We start from the raw sequence: 21,357 nt of genomic DNA on the forward strand, positions 1-21,357 counted from the left end.
AGTGTGTGATACATTATATTTGTTAATTTAATTCAAAGAGAGGTTTGGACACATTACTATAAAACATGAATGTGCCAAAGAAAGAAAGAAAGAAAAAGAGAGACTTTCAACAAAAACTATTCTTGTACTTACAAAAAATACTATATCTCTACTAAGTATGTTTGTTGCACTCATTGCTGCCTACTGTATGCTTATTTTTGTTTGTAAAACAATCATAATGAATCCAGACATAAATTCTACTGTATGAATGAACCATGTGCCAGACTAATGCATGATAAACATGTCATAGTTTTGGTGTCCCCAGGAAATCCAAAATATGAAAGTCCTTTAATTGTGCCACATTATCATCCTTGATGATGATAATTGAGAATGTCTGTTCCTCGTATCCAAAAAACAGTATATCCCAGTGTTAAAAACCTGTCTGTTCTCTCGACATGTCAACACCCACTTGCATACCCACCCCCTCTGCCCTTCCAAACATTCTCACCAATGTTAGAGGCGAAAAAAAAGAAAAAAGAAAAACAGAAAAACTTCTGGGAACTCAGATTACACCAATGTAGGCTACTTCTCTCTGGACCCATCTAGTGGAAATAGCGACACTGCCCCAAATCTGATTTCCCTTGTATTCTTTCAAAATAGCGACGTGGGGTGCCCATCCGATCCGATCCCATTTTATTTATTTTTCCTAAGACGTGTACAGACATCTTGGGCACACCACGAGATAATTCCCAGGACGTCTGGAGACATCTTGGGCACAAATTGGAAATAGCGACACTGCCCCAAATCTGCTTTCCCTTGTATTCTTTCAAAATAGCGACGTGGGGTGCCCATCCGATCCCATTTTCATTTTTTTTCCTAAGACGTGTACAGACATCTTGGGCACACCATGAGATAATTCCCAGGATGTCTGGAGACATCTTGGGCACAAATTGGAAATAGCGACACTGCCCCAAATCTGCTTTCCCTTGTATTCTTTCAAAATAGCGACGTGGGGTGCCCATCCGATCCCATTTTAATTTTCTTTCCTAAGACGTGTACAGACATCTTGGGCACACCATGAGATAATTCCCAGGACGTCTGGAGACATCTTGGGCACAAATTGGGTTAAAACATTAGCTGAAAGAATTAATAAAATATTTTTTTACAGTGGCTGACATAACTTCTCATGAAGTTCCAAATTCTCTTGACTACTGTCCTGATTGTTGAAGTGCATTCACATCAGGAGTTCTTTTGAGAAACGTGAGGAATATGTAACACTCAAAGTCGATGTGTTGTATGCCTCAGGGCTCAATACTAGTTACTTTTGTGTTTTATACGTATATCTTTGCTGAAACGCGTTGTGAGCTTGTCAATTCCTGCAAAGGTTTTCCCAGTATAAGTAGGCTATGCTGTGGTGTATCTGGTTAAGTCAATGCGATGGGAGTCTGATACGCAGGGGGTCCAGTCTGTTACTAAGAGCTTATTATAATGGGAAAGCAAAAATACAGAAGCAAGATATACTTGTGCATTTTAATCACATCAAGTGGGCTAGACTAGAGAATGCCTTAGACACGTGAAAAACAGAAAATGTACAAAAATCATGGCACTTGGTCTTTGAGTGACACTTATAATTAAGTATAAGTATAATTTCCAGCTCATTAGCCAGGCCCTCAACATATTTTCAACATACCAATGCTCTCTTTTGCCACAGGCCAATGGAAATGTCAGTGTACGGCTGGGTAGACACAAGAAAGAAAACAGAGGCTGGCATAAAATTTGGCAAAGTGACATCCTTGCAAAGACTATTTTAAATTGATGTCAGGGCAAGGGCATTTTTTTTTTAAAGTGTACTTTAAGTCTATTGTCTGTTATCACTTTTGGTCCCACATCAGTCTTGGCATGCTTGCTATGAAAATTGACTCCATCCTCAATAGACATCGAGGACATGACTGAAGTTAATTCATCCAAGCCCTTAATCACAGCACATTAAAAGCGGGCAGAGTGAAATCTGTCACAGTGTTTAAAGCAATTATATAACCAATCTGTATGGTAGAGTAAATACAGTGTTTGTGTAATACAAGCTATCACATCTGCAGGTCTCCTTACACTTCCATTGAGATTGTAGTCCCCTGGTGTCTGGGAAGGAAGGACACCTACTGTTTGACAACCCGAATGAAGTTCTTTGAAGAATACCAGCGCACACACGACTTGACACATCACATGTTCACCACTGTAATTGTAGTTCAGACATCAGTGCAATTATACGTACAGTCTCAGTCGGACACAGTGAAGCCATTATTTTCCTTTTTTATATTTCTGCATTGTAGCGCTTTGAGATTAGTTTCAAATGTAAAGTGAGTTATAAATAAAATGTATTATTATTATTGCAGCTTTGACAGAAAACTGCATTTGGCTGTCTGTGCACTCTATCACGATGTATGGTTTTCTGGGTGAACCACCATTATTCAAATAATCATCTTTTGAGTGCGTGGTCTCCTGCTGTGAAAGTGAAACTTTTACAGAATGGCTAGAATGTGCTAGTCGTCATCCCTTCCACAAAGTTCACAGAGTCTCAGCCAGAGTCCAAGTTGTCCATTTCATGCATAACTGAACTGTAAAAGGTTTAATTAAAATGCTGCACTATATGCAACAGTCCTCTTCTACCCCGGATTTGAACCCGGTTTGGTTTCCTGTGCACATGCTGAGATTTTTTTTACTATTGAGCTAGTAGAGCCTGCAGGCCTGCTTGCTCAAGAGATAATTGAAGCTTGACCATCAGGTCAAAATTTGTGTCAGATCCTGTGTTTAGGTGAGACATGTGGGCGGCGGTGGCTCAGGAGTAGAGTGGCCGGATGGTAACCGCAAGGTTCCCAGTTCGAACCCGGGCTCCCCCAGAGTTAGTGTTGAAGTGTCCTTGAGCAAGACACTGAACCCCTAATTGCTCCTGATGTGCTGGTTGGTGCCTTGCATGGTTTCCGCCACCATCGGTGTGTGAATGTGTGAATGGGTGAATGTGATGCACAATCTATGTAAAGCGCCTTGGATAAAGGCGCTATATGAATGTGCCATTTACCATTTTCATGACCTTTGACACAATCTATTCTACAGTAAATGTCTCTATTAGAAGAGCAGGGAGACTAAATACAACCACAGGAATTGTATAAGTTATATTGTATTAACATACTCTACCATACAAGTTGGACAAAATGGAATTTTATTCATTAAAATGAAAATGTATTTAAATTGGTCAATTAAACATTTGATTGCATGGAAATGATCATCCAGATCATCAATGTAGGGTGCTTCCGGCTTCTTGGGATAGAAAGCCAGTGGCGAGCACCCGCTTCGAATGTTAATCACCAGTAGGTTACTTATCTCTCTCTAACCTCATCTCGGTTCTCATATATCGGGCCATCTCGTTGGTGTTTTGCGCTCCTGCGTCGTTCTTGAGTACATCCACATTAGTGTGGGACGTCCTCTTGACCGGTGCCCGTGTGTTGGTTCCCACAGCACTACTTTGCTGGCTGGCAGCTCTTTGTGTCTTTGGCAGTGTCGATCCTGCTAGTCTCGAGTACCACAGACGAAAAACAGTCTAAGTCCAAATTTCATTCTGACCCCTCCACGAAAAGGCCTCGTTGTCCTGAACCCTTATCTATCATTTATACATTATGGATCAATAGTGTGGACTTAGACTGTTATTCGTCTGTGGCATTCATTTATTCTCCTGGCTGCTATTTTCTGGCTCACCCTTGGCATTCCATCATACAGGTTCTTAATTGTTGGTAACATGTGTACTCTTGCTGATGTTAAGTGCTGCACGCAGACGCAGCATTCAGGTGTAGCACCCATGTAGAAACTTCTGCGATTAGGAAACACGGAAGTGAAATTACTGTCGCCGAAGCGAAAGAATCGTGACTTACATGGCTGCATGGTTAAAGCCCTAAACACACCAAAGGGTCACCATGCAACTCCTTGGGTCCAAACGGTTGCAAGGAGTTAACACTAAAACCGTCTTGACCCTTTGGTGTGTTTTGGGCCATTGAATTCCATGCGTTGAATCACTAGGGTCAACGTGCAACAAGACATATCACACCGCAGGGACAACGCTAAAACAGTCTTGACCCTTTGGTGTGGTTAGGGCTTTAGACCAAGGGGGCAGGCAGACTTTCCAACTTTGAAGCTCTGGGTCCTAGTGGTAGGAGGAGGGACTACAGGCGGACCCGTGGATTCATGACCGGGAAACCCCGTGCAGCTGGGCTTTAACGTTGAGCGCTCGGTTGCCCTACGTCACTCAGGACCTCAAAGTTGAGGTCCTGGGAGGGACTTCCGGCAGTCTTCCGGGTGCTTCAAAACGCCACTGAGCAACTTCCACTGACATGAATAGCTGGGGGGGCGGAGCTTCGCGCCAGTTCAGTCTCTATTATATATATACTCTATGCTTTAGACTGAGGTTATAGGGTTAGGGTAGGAGTTAGGTTTAGGCTTAGTAATAGTTGGACAACGCGTCGGACGTCTCCGCCAGGGCTCCGGACTAACTGTTTTCACCAACGTCCCGGAACCGTCCCAAAATACAATTTGAACTGTTCCAAAGTGAATGTATACAGTACCGATGTTTTGTTTTTTTAATGATTTTGATGTCATTCTAATTTCTAACCATTCACACTATTGTGAGGGCAGAACACATAAGTTATTTAAAGACTTCCAGCATTGCTTTTGAAAGTGGCAAGGAATCATAATAGGTATCAAGGTATCATAATAATCCTTGATAAACATTAATCATTGAAGTAAATGGCTTCTTAGAATCTTTAGATCAGACCCAGAGGGGTAACCAAACATTTTGGAGGGGTCACCACCACCAGTTGCATTTCTGAATATGTGAAGTAAAGAAAATCGGAACTAAGTTAATATTTCAGTAAAAGCACAGTCACATTAGAGAATATTTAGGTAATTACTAGTAGGTAAAAGCTTTTGGGTGTACACGTCTGCGTGTGTGGCACTGAAAACGTATTTATCGATGTGATTTGGTTTCATCTTAGTTTTTCACTGACTGTGCAGTCTGTGCGTCAGAAGATCAGACACACAATGCACTGCATCAACTTGCCCCGCTGTGAGATTCTCACTTGCGCGTCCAAGTTGATATTGTGGGGTGTTGGTGTTAGGGTAACACCCACGGTGTTAGGTGTGTGATATCTTACCAACAGCAGGATGCATCCACCACAACATCCACCGCCCACAGCCTGTGGTTGTTTCATGTACAGTATTAATTTGCGACAGCTTTCCTTACATATATTAACTTTTGGCTGTCATATGAACGTTTTTTTATGTGGAAAAGAGATTGGGTACATCTCCTGTGTGACTGGTCTGTTTCTGCCTGTTCTTCTCCCTCGTTTTATTACGATTTATTTTTTCCCCTCTTCAAATAACGCAGCATTTTTCTGACTGCTATATGAGGGTACAGACTGCTGCGCCTGTTATGCATGTTTCTTTCTGCAGCGCTGCTTGTCTCATGCTGCCCGCAGGTGTGCACGATATGCACATTTTCAGTGCAAAAACTCCTCTAGTCCTGAAACCGTCCCGGCTGAGATTAATTTAAGTCCCAAATAGATATTTTATAGTCCCCGGAACGTATAGGGAGTTAGGGACCCCCTTAGTCTGGAGCCCTGCGGTCTCCGCGTTTCCTCATCGAAGCCTGTCAGCTCCAGGTGAGCCTGCTGGCTCGATCGCATTTGAGTGATAAATAAGTAACCTATACTGGGGATCATCATATCAGTTGATTCATTCGAATCCGCTATGGTGAGACAAAATGAACACAGCACAACATCAGATGTCACGTCTGTTTAATACGCTACAGATACACTACAGGTTATCTCAACCTCTGACCCCTGACGGAGGCCAGGTAATATAATCAGCACCGCAGAGAATTATAGATGATGATCCATCTCCATTTGTCTCTATGTTGCTGCCACGCATGCATGCTGTCGCCAAGGAGATGTATCTCCATTCCAGCCGTTTGTGGCAGCTCTGCAGACAAAGCAACACATTCTATGCTTACATTGATCTATAGTGAGGAAGTTTAACCCGTTAACACCGGGAAAAGATTTTAACCACTTTAACCATTATCTCATACTTATTCAAAAGTGTAGCAGATATATATATATATATATATACGGTATGTCATACCGTATATATATATCTGCTACACTTTTGAATAAGTATAAGTTTGACACCCCTGCGGTACAAGCTTCTACAAGCTTGTAGATTTTATAAGAATCGTGAAAATGTGTGCAAACCTTCAAGGTTCAAGGTTGTACTTGTACTTATCTTGTTATGTATCTTGTATTATTTTTTGTTTGGCTTCCTTCAGACAATGCAGCAGCATAGATAACATATGACATCAAACAGCAATCACAGCAAACAAAGAGATGCAGTAAAGAGTGAAAGAAAGAGAAAACAACGAGTAAAAAAAGAAAAGAGTAACACGTGCAATGCTTGTTTTCCCTGTAGTAGCAAAGTGGTGTGGAGAGCTTCACAGTAGGTATTATGTTCCATATATACTAATTGTAGTTTAGAAAATTCGAGGATAATAGTGAGAGAAGAGAGTGAAGGTACGTGTGTGTGTGTGTGTGTGTGTGTGTGTGTGTGTGTGTGTGTGTGTGTGTGTGTGTGTGTGTGGCAGTTCATTGGCAGTTTGAATCTCGCATCAAAGACGGAGTGGATGATTCACTGACTGACAGAAACCACCTGTTTCTTTGTTCTAGGCTGCAGAACAGAGTGGGATCAGATCCGATGTTGGCCGAGAGCAGACATCGGCCAGGTGGTGAACGCATCCTGTTCGGAAATCTTCCAGCATTTCTACAGCAATCAAGGTTTGTTTGCGTCTCAATCCTTGTCCAAATGGAGTCATCATGGCGTAAAATAGACACTATGCCTATTTGCTCAGACACTATCAGGGACAAATTATCCATTGGGGCCGTGGCCCAGGGGCCCTTGGCCCCCGGGGCCCTTCGGGGAAATTGGACCGTGCGGTACTAGATTTGACGCCCTGAAAAGGGCTCCTGGGGCGCTTCATTGGCCATTGATTTTGTTAAATTTAGGTCAAAAAGATGATAAAAACACAGAAAAACACGAAAATGTCGCACGCATGGGCGCTATGGGGGCCCTGCAAAATATACCGGCCCAAGGGCCCTGGTGGGGGTTAATCCGTCCCTGGACACTATGTAAAATTGTCCATTCATTGTCAATGGACAACATATGTGTAGGACAAAAATAGACACTAAGCCGATTTGCTGCTTTTAATGTTACACTATGACGCCTTCACAGCTAATTCCCATTTTGCCTCTTCAGGCTTGAAATCAGGGAAACATTAATGTTCTCATTTAAGTTCTTGGTATTAATTAAACATCACTGAGTAATGAAATGAGTCGGCGTGCATCCTTTGGGAGAAAAGAGTAAACATATTGCTGAAACATTTTTTTGATGTTTGTTTTTGACTCATCCTGGAGACTTCTTTGCCAGCATCTATATTAATAAGCCCATGTTTGTCTCTGAGGTAGTGTTCTCATTTATGCGTGCGTGGGTGCGTGCGTATGTATGCTTGTTCGCTTTGCGTGTGCAATCAAAAAGAAAAGCGTAGGATGATTTAATTAGAAATATATTTTGGCTGCGATAGTGCTCGGGTCGGTCGACCCCGGGGGAAATGTGACTGGTCAAGTGTTTGATCCGACAGCTGTGATGGCCACAGAGAACCGTGTGAGATGATCAGGGTCACATATTCACAGCACGGAACAGCTCTTCCTTCTCATCGCCTGTCACAAACGCTACAGCCGCTAGACAAACATGTGGATGAGAATGGAAGGGGAATGAGATGATTTTTTTCTCTCTCTCTCTCTTAAAATTAGAAATGTATACACATCGGCTCGGAGCACAGATCTCCGCCAGGTCGGTTTGCTGAACCCCAGAAAAGAGGACACTCGGCCCGGCCGGCATCTGGGAGATACTAAAAAAAAAGATTTATTTTTAATCTGGCTCCACTGTAGCTTTCTTCAAGAGAATAAAAGGCTTGCTCAACTCCATGCAGGACAGTCTGACTGTAGAGGTTCTAGAATATATACTGGATGCAGATTCAGATAATACGTATAAAGATGATGCAATCTGCACTCTCTGTAGAAGTCTTACGCCGGGGCTCCACGGGACGCGTGCGTGCGTCAAAAAACGAACCGGGGAAATTTTAAAGCAGTCACCGAACGCAGCTCAACGCAGGCAGTGGAGCCACCCTTCATTGATTAAAAAGGGAACATTCCCTGACGGTGACGGAGACGCAACGCTGACACGTCCAGTGGAGCCCTGGCGTAAGGCGTCTTTTTTTAATAATGTGCATGTCATGACTATGATGCGTGTTTTGGCACGCAGGCCTTCCTCAGTTCCACAGTGTTATACGGGTATAGTCACACACACTTTCCACTGTAGCTCTCCCATTCAGTCTGACTGACTGACTGCAGGCTGCAGTAAAAGCAGCTGCTCCATCACAAATGAATTGATTGATTCATTGATTGATTGATTGATTACTTTATTGAAAAGTACATTTCAAAAGGATAGTCACAAGAAAGCCGTTAGGCTTGTTTCTGTTGTGGTCCTCTTGGGGAAAGGGAGCAACAATACAATAGAGCACCGAAGTCTGACGTCACTTTCAGTAGAGGGCGCCTATACACAGGTTCATGTATTTTTTTTGCAGTGAAATCTCCATAGTGCGATTTTAGGTTGCTTCATATAAGAACTGTGTTTGAAAAATAAACCGACCACCCCGGCCTTTCTGTCAGGGGAGTGGCTGTGTGTTGTTAATGATGTCCATGTGCAAATAAAAAGTACACAAACCTGGGGACTGACGCCCTCTACTGACAGTGACGTCAGGACTTCGGTGCTCTATACAGAAAATAAATACAATAGAAAAACAAAAATACCTTTGTATTTTGCCAGGAGACAAAAAGAAACACAAAAACAGAACAAATTCGTAAAAACTGACCAATAAAACTAGATTTCTTTTTTCATTTTTTTCTCTTTCATTTGTTTTATTTGTCTATTCTACACTAAAAAAGTCAGTATGCTTAAAATAAAAAATTAGGACATGTTATCGGCCAACCATCTTTTTAATGTGGATTTAAAATTTTCAAAGGAACTGATCACCTTGAGGCTGGAAGGCAAGCCATTCCACTGAACTGCTGCCAAGTATAGGAATGATGTTTTTCCATATTGCTGTGAAAATGGCAGGGTTTGAAATCAGTAGGGCTCCCTCTGGTGTAGTGCCTGTGAGTATCACTAACCTTTGAAAAGTAGTCACTGAAATATTTGGGTGCTACATTATTTCTAATCCTGTGAACTAGACACATTTTAAATTGGCATACTCTCTCCTCCACTTTAAGCCACCCCAGGCTGGTGAAGTGGGCAGGGAGAAGGTGAGTTCTAGGATGCAACTTAAGGATCACTCTACCAATTTATTTTGGGAGGTCTGGACTCTGGAGATTCTTTTTGAGGGTCATAGAAATGCCAGTATACCAAGATGTACAGGCATAGTCAAAGTGACATTGTACAAGAGCCCCAGCCAGGATCTTTAGGGTGTTTGTATCTAAAAGGCTGGATATTCTAGCTAGAAATGTTGTTCTTTGGCTTACCTTTGAAACTACTTTTTGTGCCATATTTTCTCCCGAAAGCTTGTCCAAAATGCACCCCAGGTAAGTAATGGATTCCTTGGCTGTCACTACGAAGACTTCTTCAATTTGTAATTTGACCCAAAAAGAATGGACTCAGTTTTACCGAGATGGAGAGACAGTTTGTCGTCTGATAGCCAGACACTAACCTTAAGGAGTTCAGCACTAAGTAGCTTTTCGACCTCTGTTTTCTCCTTATGAGAGACTACTAGTGCTGAATCATCCGCAAAAAGAAATAAGTTGCAGTCAACGGCTGACTTCATATCATTGACATATAATAAAAAGAAAAGTGGACCTAAAATGCTCCCCTGGGGGACCCCACTTGATAGAGTTAGCGGCGAAGACAGGGTGCCATTCATGTCTACCACCCGTTTCCTTCCCACCAAGTAGGACCTCACCCACTGAAGTGATACACTGTCAAAACCCAAAGCCTTGAGTTTATTCAAAAGAATGTCCTTCTGGAGGTCCAACATCACCATGCCACAATATTTCCCTTTATCCACCTCTAGTCTAATATAATTAGATAAAGCAAACAGTGTCGGTGGAGTGGGACTTTCTAAACCCCGATTGCAAATCAAACAAGAGGTTGTGTCACTGTGTTAATTATTAATTATAATGTATATGTATAATCCGTTCAACAACCTTTGAGACGGAACACAAAATGGATATAGGTCGATAATTTCCGGGATCCGATTTGGTTCCCTTTTTGTACAAGGGTACACCTCTTGCCAATTTAAATGGACTGGGAAAGTGGCCTTGTTCAATTGATAAATTGGTTAGGTAGGTTATGCAGAGAGCAATAACTTCAGCTGCAACTAGAAATCTGGCCGGGATGTTGTCATGACCCGCTGCCTTTCCAAGTTTTAGGGCTTTGAGTTGTCAGTACCTCTTCCTCTGTTACTTTACTCAGGGAGAAAGCATCAGACTGGACTCCCATTTGCTGATAATAGCTGTGGATCCCCTGAAACGTATTAGTAGCAGCAGGAAGCTTCTGCACCAATGTATTTGCTATGTTTGAAGAATTCATTAAATCTACATGCAACTGTAGCTTTATCATATGTTATAGAACCATTTACATCTAAGCCTATGCTACTTTGTTTGTTTGGGATTTTCCTGGGTCCCTAAAGGTTTTAGGGTTGACCACAGCTTTTTCGGATCATTCTTATGCTCCTCAAGCTACGTAGAAGAACTGTACCTGACACGAGAAGTGAATTAAAATAGATTGAAACCATTTTAATCCATTCATTACATGAATTAATCATCTCGAGTTAATGTACTAGCTAGCTTTCACAGTCCTGAAGGAGCCACGTGCCTACAGTGTGTCTTTGGCTGGTTGAAGGCAGGTCCGCCATGGGGGCAGGTGAATTAGAGGAGGGGCACACAGGTCCAACGCTAAAAATCTAAAATGACACAGATGCTGTCCCGGTTTTAATCGGATAAATGGGAACCTCAGCCCATTGTTGTTCAGGATAGTTGCTATAAACCCTAAAAAGAACAATGTCCAAAATCTTTACTGTCAGTTTAAACTAGTAGTTATTTTTACAAGATTACAAGATATATTTAACAAGATTCCTGTCGAATTTCCTGTTTTGTCAACAAAAGTGCTCTCAAGACTCTTGCAAGTTGCAGGTGCTCTAATGCAGCACTCCTTTGACTATGCTTCCACCTCCTGGTTCTCCAGCATCCCAATGTTACTTAAGATAAGCTTCAGACTTCCTAAAACAAACTAATTTGGCTACTTCTCGGCCTGGCCGGGGCCCACCTCTTACCAACCCATTATGCTAGTCTAAACTGGCTTAACTCTGGTAGAAGACAGAGTTAAGCAATTGAAAATGGGATTGACATTCAAAATTGTAAATGCAGCATTGCCCTCAATGCCCTCAGTGTATGCTATGTAGTCAATGCCCGCATACCTGACTAACTACCTAAAAGTCAGTAACACCCACAGCCACAATACTAGAGGGAGCGAGAACAACAATCTGGTACCACCCATTTTCTAAACAAATATGGGTAAACCCTCCTTCTACAGCAGCGCCACCCAAGCGTGGAATGCTCTGACCCCCTCCCTCAAAAGATGCAAATCACTTGCATCTTTTAAAACAGACCTGAAAATCCACCTTTCAGCAGGCCCAGCTGGGAGAGGAAATGATCAGACCTAATCCCAGAGCGCTGAAGATATGAAATCTCAATTATACAACAGGTCGTTTGAGGAACTAATCTGATTGGTTGAAACAGCTTTCTAGCCGTGCTTAAACCACGATTATGGAACGGCTAATCAAAACAAACAATTCAGCCGTGCTTTTCTCTCAGAGCGCAGCAGACTCGGTGGCCAGGCCACCCCCTCTCGTGTAATATTGCTTAAATGTAGCCTACATTTACTTCTCTCGCATGTTCCTCTTTTTCGCTCTCTCGCTCTCCCAATGCCGTAGAGAGAGAGAGAGAGAGAAAGAGAGGGGGAGGTTATCGCCCATCTGAAAAATGTCTCGTCTCACAGTAAATACTCTAGTCTAGCCTCTTTAAGGGGTTAAACTTGGAGCAAACTTGAGCATCCTCTGGCAAAAAAAATGAATCTGTGCCCCATCAGGGTCTAGTTTCAGACCTGGCTGTACCCTTCCCTTGCCTTGGTGTATGTCACGCAATGCACTCACTTTTGGACAATATGGAGAACTACGTACGGTAGGCTATATCATTTATTTGCACGTCTCTAGACGGATTCTTAATTTGTTGCATTACTGAACTCGGCGTAATGATGGGTTACGACGGGTCACTGCCACTACTTTAACATTCCTCTCTATGTAATTGTCAACAGACTGTCAACATGCGGTTTTCCTTACATATGTTGCACTAACGTATATGAGCATCAGGGTCATGTGCAATTTTGACCATTTTTACTGAGCATGATATGCGAATTGCTTAATTGTATCACGCAGTCCATGCACCTGCATGGGAGCAGCTGCATGTGTTGCTTCTCCAGTCTCAGACACATTTGTCTGTATTCATGAAATGAAATTGACTTGTCTTTCTTGACGAGTTGTCAAGAAAGTTATTACGAATTTAGTATAAATAAGATGATTTTTTTTTTCCTTCACTCTGAAGGGCATTATGATTAGAGTTTGATTAGAGCAGACTACAATAGTAATTAACCTTCAACAGATGCAGGCAGCTGTAGACCTCTGCGCACGCACGCACGCACGCACGCACGCACGCACGCACGCACGCACGCACGCACGCACGCAACACCTTCCAAATGGATAAATGTCAATGTGAAATTGGAAAATGCATGGACAGAGTGACGAATATTTCATGGCTGAACGCACAGAACAGAACAGAGGCAGACAGAAGGGAGAAAGAATGGGGAAAAATGGCTAAATTGTTGTCGTTACGCAGCACTGAGTATCTAAAATATAACAACTCCTGGCGTATGAGAAAAGAACATGGAGAGCCATGGTGTGTACTAGACCACGGTGGAAGTCAGACCAACTCCTGGTGTATGAGAAAAGAACATGGAGAGCCATGGTGTGTACTAGACCACGGTGTAAGTCAGACCAACTCCTGGTGTATGAGAAAAGAACATGGAGAGCCATGGTGTGTACTAGACCACGGTGTAAGTCGGGCGGGAGGACAGACCAACCGACCAACGAGCAAACACAAAGTTGTTTTACTTGAGGTTGTATAGTAGTGTAATTTGTGTTGAGTTTTTGTTTTGTATGCTGTAATCTCAGAGTTTTGCCCTTTTGCTACTATTGTTTAACTCATATAACTAAACATATAGGCAGTTTGTTTTAGTGTTGAGTAACACAAAACAATATTGTATTCTATATTTTTATAAAGCACAAACAAACGATTGATTCAACATTTTATTCAGTTTGTAGAATGGGTACAGATCAACAAAAGTACAGGTCAATACAAAAAACACTGATACGAGGAAAAATAAACAAAAACAATGTTTACATCAGGGTCCTCCATTTTCAATTAATCCGAACATTTAATGACATACAACTAAAATCGTCTAAATGTAAACTACAGCAAATCTGGGGAATCTGTAACATGGCAGAAGACAGTAGCCTACATTTGGTCTAACTGGCTACACCTATACTGTTCTTTCCTAGTCATCTGGAAACTATTGACTCAGTGAATGAGGAGTAGTACTAAAAATAAAAGTCTGTTCAAATAGTAGTTAAGTTTACTTAACCATCATCACCATCATATTAATCTAGAATCAGCATACACAGTTTAGCCTTAAACAATTGTTTAAAAAATACCATATGGATCAACATGTTACACTTGGTTGTAATGTGGATTAATATGTGTGCGGCCAGGACATGTCCAGTGGCTCAAATTAGTAAAATTCTAACACAAGAGTCAACAGTTTAAATCCAGTGTGTACAACCTTGTGAAAGTCTAAATTATTTGAATTACTAAAAGCTTTTCCACACACCTCATCATTATTTGGGTTTCTCTCCAGTGTGAATTCTATGGTGGGTTTTAAGGCTGGACATTTGAGAGAAGTGTTGTCCACACAGATAACAACCATAGGGTTTCTCTCCAGTGTGAATTCTCTGGTGCCTTTTAAGGTTGGACTTGTCAGAGAAGTGTTGTCCACAATGATCACATCCATAGGGTTTCTCTCCAGTATGAATTATCTGGTGTGTTTTAAGGTGTGCCATTCTAGAGAAGTGTTGTCCACACTGATCACATCCGTAGGGTTTCTCTCCAGTGTGAATTTTCTGGTGGATTTTAAGGCTAGACATTTGAGAGAAGTGTTGTCCACACTGATCACACCCAAAGGGTTTCTCTCCAGTATGAATTCTCTGGTGGTTTTTAAGGCTAGACATTTGAGAGAAGTGTTGTCCACACTGCTCACAACCATAGGGCTTCTCTCCAGTATGAATTCTCTGGTGGATTTTAAGGTTAGACATTAGAGAGAAGTGTTGTCCACACTGCTCACACCCATAAGGTTTCTCTCCAGTATGAATTCTCTGGTGGCTTTTAAGGCTGGCCAATAGAGCGAAGTGTTTTCCACATTGATCACATCCATAGGGTTTCTCTCCAGTGTGAATTTTCTGGTGGTTTTTAAGGTTGGCCAATTTAGAGAAGTGTTGTCCACACTGATCACACCCATAAGGTTTCTCTCCAGTGTGAATTCGCTGGTGTATTTTAAGTTTGTATATGCTAGGGAAGTGTTTTCCACACTGATCACAGCATTGGTGTTTTTTCTTTGCCAAGCTTCTTTGTTCATTCACCTCTGGTAGGTCAGGGCAATCAGACTGATGAGACACTGGATTGGAAACAAATACAAAGATTGTTGGAGGTAGAAAGACAGCACTTTGTGGACTTAAAAGTAGATGTTGCAACAAATCCCTATCATGTAGCCAACAAACAATGGCCCTAAAAACATTAATACATTGCATGACTAAAAATATAGTTATTAAGTGGTTACTTAAAGGGACACTTCACCCTTTTTGCCAAAAAATATATATCAATGACGTTTATAAGATTTAGAACACTTTCCTGGCATTATTTTTTGTGTAATCTCTGGGTTTAGATATTTTAGATTAACGGGTGGCTCTGACGTCAGAGACACTCTTCCGTATTGCTACCGGACTACATTGTCTCCTCACACTGCAGCTAGACCAGCCCCAAAACACAGCCGTCACGGACACTGCGATTTGTTCCACCTACAACCTTCGTTGACCGCACCCCCACATGCGCATTTGTTATTGTGTTTGTGTCATGTTGCCGTCGTCAGCAGAGCAGCACCAGAGTATACAGAAAAAAACAACTCAGAGGAGACGCGCTGTGTAGTGTTGCCACGAATCCCCCCCCCCCCCCTCCAGGGCTGCCGAAACAATGTGTAGTAGAAGTAAAAAGAAAAAAAACGTACTCCATTACTGTGTCCTTTTCCATTGTAAGATGCAACCAATGTTATTTGTCAAGGGTTCCCAACCGTCCCGTAAAATACGGGATCGTACCGTATTTGGCAACTAAAAGACCTGTCCCGTAATGAACCGATACGGGACACACTTAATCCCGTATTTTGGCTCGTGGAAAAATGACGTTATGGTGATTCTCAGTCACTCGCTCCCATGCAGTAATAAGAAGGGGCAGCCGACTGAGCTATAGGAACAGGAAAGCAAGACACTGAAACCTGGTGTCTGGAAGGGCGCTAGGCTCAGCTCATTGGTCAGTACTCTTCATAGGCATGCAGCAGAGCCAATCACTATGCAGTATCGTATCTTAGCAACTATTTCACCACGCTCCGGTCCACAACATTGAAAAAACAAATGGATGCTGTTGACAGCCAAAAATCTTATCTACCTCAGAGTCAGAAAGTTCTAGTAGTGAGATAGAACTAAAAAAGAAGAAAAACTTAAGTGCAGAGCTGAGTGGGAAAAAGATTCGGTGGATTTTTATGAAACAAAAGCTTTGCAGTTTGAAAGTGGATATTCAAGCTTTCCCTACAGCTGCAATGTTGGTGAGTTTAATGTTGTTTAATACAAGCAGATGCAAATTGGATGAATGGGGAGTTAATGGATGGTTTATGGCAAGTCACTTCACATCATTATAATAAATCTAGAGTTGGGGGGGGGGGGGGGATTCGTGGCAACATAGCGCGTCTCTCTGGTGCTGCTCTGCTGACGACGGCGACATGACACAAACACAATAACAAATGCGCATGTGGGGGTGCGGTCAACGAAGGTTGTAGGTGGAACAAATCGCAGTGTCCGTGACGGCTGTGTTTTGGGGCTGGTCTAGCTGCAGTGTGAGGAGACAATGTAGTCCGGTAGCAATACGGAAGAGTGTCTCTGACGTCAGAGCCACCCGTTAATCTAAAATATCTAAACCCAGAGATTACACAAAAAATAACGCCAGGAAAGTGTTGTAAATCTTATAAACGTCATTGATATATATTCTTTGGCAAAAAGGGTGAAGTGTCCCTTTAATACTTAAGTAATACTAGAATTATTTAAAATAAACATTCCAAAGGTCAAATTACATTGAAACACAATACAAGATTCAGAATTAATAATAATAAAATGAGGGAAAAGAAAACATAACATGGGGTTTGAAAAGGGAGGTAGAGTAACATACCAAGCTCTTTGGGTTCCTCCTGTTCAGCAGAAATGTCCTTGGTGGGGTCGAGAGAGTTCATCTTCAGCTGAAGTCACACAGTCACCAGTCACATCTGATCATAAATGATTGATATCCCTGAGCAGTTGTGGAGAAATGACACAGACAAAGGCTTCTTATACCAGATAGTTTGAGGTGGAGCCACTAACTGCTTTGATATGATTGGCCAAAGAGAACAATAGAACTACCTCTCCACAATACTGACCTCCTCCCTCCTCCCCCAGATATGCTGATCCAAAGAGAGAGAGAGAGAGAGAGATATAAGGACATAAAGGTACATATAAATGGACAGTAAGACATATGAATGTGCAATAAGTTATAGATATTTAGGCGCTGTAGAAACCACTTAAGCAGCAATAGTAACAATGCCTACTGCACCTCTAACATTACAAGCTCGGTTATTATCTACTAAAGGGCATGTCAATGTTACTGACTGAAATTGTCATGAACAAACTGGACTCCTATAAAGCATAGATAAAAAACAACTCTCGCCTTTGAATATTTATTAAAAATATAGAGAAAAACACAAGACACAAACTGCCACCCACCCCCTGCAAATTGTGAAAAACACACTTCATAAATAGTACACTAACACCAGCTTTCACATTATGACATTTAATAATTGTTTATTGTATTTGTATGTTTTATGTGGACCCCAGGAAGACTTTAAAAAAATATAACCAGTAAAAAACACATTGAGACTGCGTTTACAAGTGGGAGCTGGCCAAGTGGCAGAAATAAAATTACACTTCAATACTACATCATAAATGTTACATTTTGGAACAGCAAATAAAACATCCATAATACACCTCAAAGTACCTAAATCACCAAAGTCCTAATCTTTTAGTAGTACGGCAAAATACACAATATACAAAATCTAAACCGACATAATATATAGGCATGAACATAGGCTAGTACATATCCAAACATGTGCAGATGTTGGACTGTACATCTAAGATGATCCGTTTGAAACTTATCAAGTGAACTTTCTGGACTTTCTGGACTGGTCGTTCCACGACCAAGGGCCAAAGAAGGCCAGACATGTTTTACCACCCTCGGATTTGAATGCTGGTACTACACACCGTAGCCAAGCATTTGACCTGAGGTTGAGACCATTTTGGACCAATTCGAATTTGGACGAAGACGGCAGGTCACCAAGAATGGCTTTGTAAATTAAAATATGCCAATGTTGCAGCCTGCGAGAGAACCAACCGACTGCAGCACACAACGTGCAGCGATGTGTTCTGAAAGGTGATTTAGTTATGAATCTCAATGCAGCATGGTACAGGGGATCCAATTTGGCCAAGGTGGAGGAGCAGGCAAACCTATAAATGGTTTTCTTACGAGCTGAACAAGCAAAACAAGCCTTCAATCTGTAGAAGAAACCCAGAGTGATTTTTTTTGCACAAGGAATCAATATGAAATTTGAAATTAAGGTGTTTGTAGCCAAGGTATTTGTAGCGCTCCACCGTGGAGATGGTCACTGTAGCTGAAATAGCTTGTGGAGTGAACATCATAGCTTTAGTTTGACTTAGTTTAGACAGTTTTTGGTTTAGACTAGTCATTGGTTAGACCAGTCATTAGTCCTACAACTACAACCTATCTCAAAAACCCTCACCCTAAACCTAACCTCCCACGGGGCAGCACACCTAAACCTAACATTAACCCATGTCTAACCAATGACTAGTCTAAACTAAGTATGCACCCCCTTTATTAACTCTTTAGAAGATTTGGGTCCAGTCACTTTGGTTGCTAGTTTCTGCTATGGCAGATTTTTGAATGATTTATTGAAAATTCTCTGTTGTGAATCCAAGACACAAACTGCCACCCACCCCCTGAAATTGTATGTTTTATGTGGACCCCAGGAAGACTACTGCCATGGCACCAGCTAATGTGGATCCTTAATAAAATAAAAACTAGACTAGGACTTTGTACATAGCCTACTCCCTACTATATGTATTATTTAACCGTGCAATTAAAATATACAACAATAAAGTTGCAATGTACGTTTTGCCCAATCGTTACATTTATTTCACTTTTTGTACCTAGAAAACAGTGGTCTGGTTCTGTAGTGTAGAGGACTGGTGTTGCTTTGTAGAGAACAGCCATCCGTCTTCATAGATCTGGCCAGACTTTGCATTTCAATACATCCTAGGTGTCGATGGGCCGGTTCACTATTTGCATCCTGGGTGATCAAAAGTGGCATATCATAATACAGGTGTAAATGTCCTCTCCACCTCTAATAGGTGAAAGAAAGGATGTCCAATCTACTTAAACCTTTTGTTCTGTAAGCATGTCATCAGAGACGTGCTGGCCATTGGGAAATGCGGGACAACTCCCGAACGGCCGGTCCAGGCCGGTCTGGGCCTGGACTTTTTAAATAAAAAAAAATCATATATTTAATTTCTAAGATACACAATTATCTTTTAACAAGGTAACAGCCTATATAATCATGTTGCTTTGTGACATAATAATGTTGTGCACAGCAGCCGCTCTCAGCCATCCTGGCTGCAGCGCAGCCTGTTAGGTCACTGTAGGACCTAAAGTGACCTAAAATGCGCTCGCATGCCCTTGATTCGTCGGTGTTTCGATTCGTCGGCTCTGGCCGCGTGCCGAGGGCAACTCCACTTCCCGGGCTGAATTATGGGCCCACCACGTCCCTGCATGTCATTACTAAAATGTATAGACTAAAGTAGCTTCTGAAACACAGAGACTCCATCAACAAAGTGACAAATTTATTTTGCAAACAGGAATTTCACTTTATGTATTTTGATGTCTCATAAAAGGAATGGGAGATCACTCTGACTTTGACAAGTAAAACATGAACCACTATATATATATCATTGCTGTTCTGCAGGTCCTGCAGTTATTTACATGTAGAATGAAGCTTAAAGAGAAGTCCACGTAACAATGTGTAACGCATGCAATACTGTTCAGATCACAGTACATCGCAGAACTTTACATAGATTGTGCATTACATTCACCCATTCACACACACATTCATACACTGATGGCAGCGGAAACCATGCAAGGTACCAACCAGCACATCAGGAGCAATTAGGGGTTCAGTGTCTTGCTCAAGGACACTTCGACACTAACTCTGGGGGAGCCCGGGTTCGAACTGGCGACCTTGTGGTTACCATCCGGAAACTCTACCCCTGAGCCACCGCCGCCCACATAAATGTAATAACCATCTGAATGGGACTCATCCTAAAGCATTGACTCAGACTGAATTGAATGTTATACACCACCACCAACAAAACCTTCCTTTGAAATTAGAACAGAGCACTGCACATTTAACGGTAACGGAACAGCACATCATGGGATCGGGCCGTATTTATACTAGGAAGAAGTGAGAAATGAAAGAGGGAAAATTCATTGCATTCTATTCACCAGGTTTCACCTGCAGTCGTTAATTCGCTCCAGTTAACTTGATGAAGACATTTGCATATCAATGTATAAGCTATACACATGAGAACATTAGCCGCCCTTTCATTTAATGATAGACAGGGTGGAGGTGCAGGAGATGCAGGTTTTTTTCTTCTTTTTTTCCCCCTGGCAGAGAAGATTCTGGAACACACAGAATCTGATATTGAGGCCGAATGTAAGCGAGTCAAAGCAGCTTGGTATCTCATCTGTCCACCCCCACATTCTACCAGTGGTATTAGAAAGGTACATTTACTTAAGTACTAAACCTATTTAGACCTGATGCCAATGTAAAAAGAATGGCTTCTAAATCACGTTCTCACGTAATCATGTTTCTATGTCAGTGGTGCTCAGCCTTTTTCATGTCAAGGACCCACAGAATTATCTGTATTTGGCCGCGGACCCCCATCTGAAAATATGTTGTTCCAGGGACCCCTCCCCCTCCCCCAGAAGCAAAGATTTGAGTTAAAAACGTTCGCTCTGAAAGAATATATATATTCAAGATTTGTGCCACATTTTCACGATTTTTCAAAAATAGCAGATCTACGAGCTTGTAGATCTGCTATTTTATTTAATAGCTAAAGTATAACAATGCTTAAAACACCAAAAAGGGTTCCCGTCCTGAATGAGTTAACACAATGTGATGCGACGCATTGTGAGCTTGTACATCAGCTATTTTCGAAAGATGTTTATACATTTAAAAGCGTGAAATGGGACATTCCAAGCACAATTAGTACTTTTGGTACTGTAAATGTTGATGACTTTTGTACTTTACTCAAGTACATTGTGAATTCCAGACTTTTACTTGTAACAGAGTGATTCTACATTGCAGTATTGATACTTTTACTTAAGTAAAACATGTACGTACTTTTTACACCCCCACATCTATCTATAGGGTACGTGGTGAGGAACTGCACCGTGGACGGATGGACGGAGCCGTATCCGTCCTACGAAGAGGCCTGCACCTTCAACGATGACAGCGGCCCCGAATCTGAGGTACTGCTTTTTATGGACCCGTTTCCCATGTGCGCGAAGCATGGGCAGCGCACCCCCCACGCCTCCGCCTCCCAGTAGAGTTTCCTTGACAGTTGGCGTAAGCAAAAAATACTGGTACACTTCT

At 41.9% G+C, this 21,357-nt stretch overlaps 1 protein-coding gene across 1 annotated transcript in view; it reads left to right on the top strand.

Moving 5' to 3' along the window:
- LOC306913548 (vasoactive intestinal polypeptide receptor 1-like) overlaps positions 1-21,357 on the top strand; it is a gene marked incomplete at both ends in the record, with an annotated part of 65,283 nt that overhangs the window by 20,677 nt on the left and 23,249 nt on the right. The window contains 2 exons of the mRNA XM_079490277.1: positions 6,738-6,845; positions 21,133-21,233. Of these exons, the coding sequence (XP_079346403.1) occupies positions 6,738-6,845; positions 21,133-21,233 (209 nt within the window). The remainder of the gene's footprint in view (positions 1-6,737; positions 6,846-21,132; positions 21,234-21,357) is intronic.

Source organism: Electrona antarctica (assembly GCF_951216825.1).
Source record: "Electrona antarctica genome assembly, chromosome: 1".
Taxonomy (NCBI): domain Eukaryota; kingdom Metazoa; phylum Chordata; class Actinopteri; order Myctophiformes; family Myctophidae; genus Electrona; species Electrona antarctica.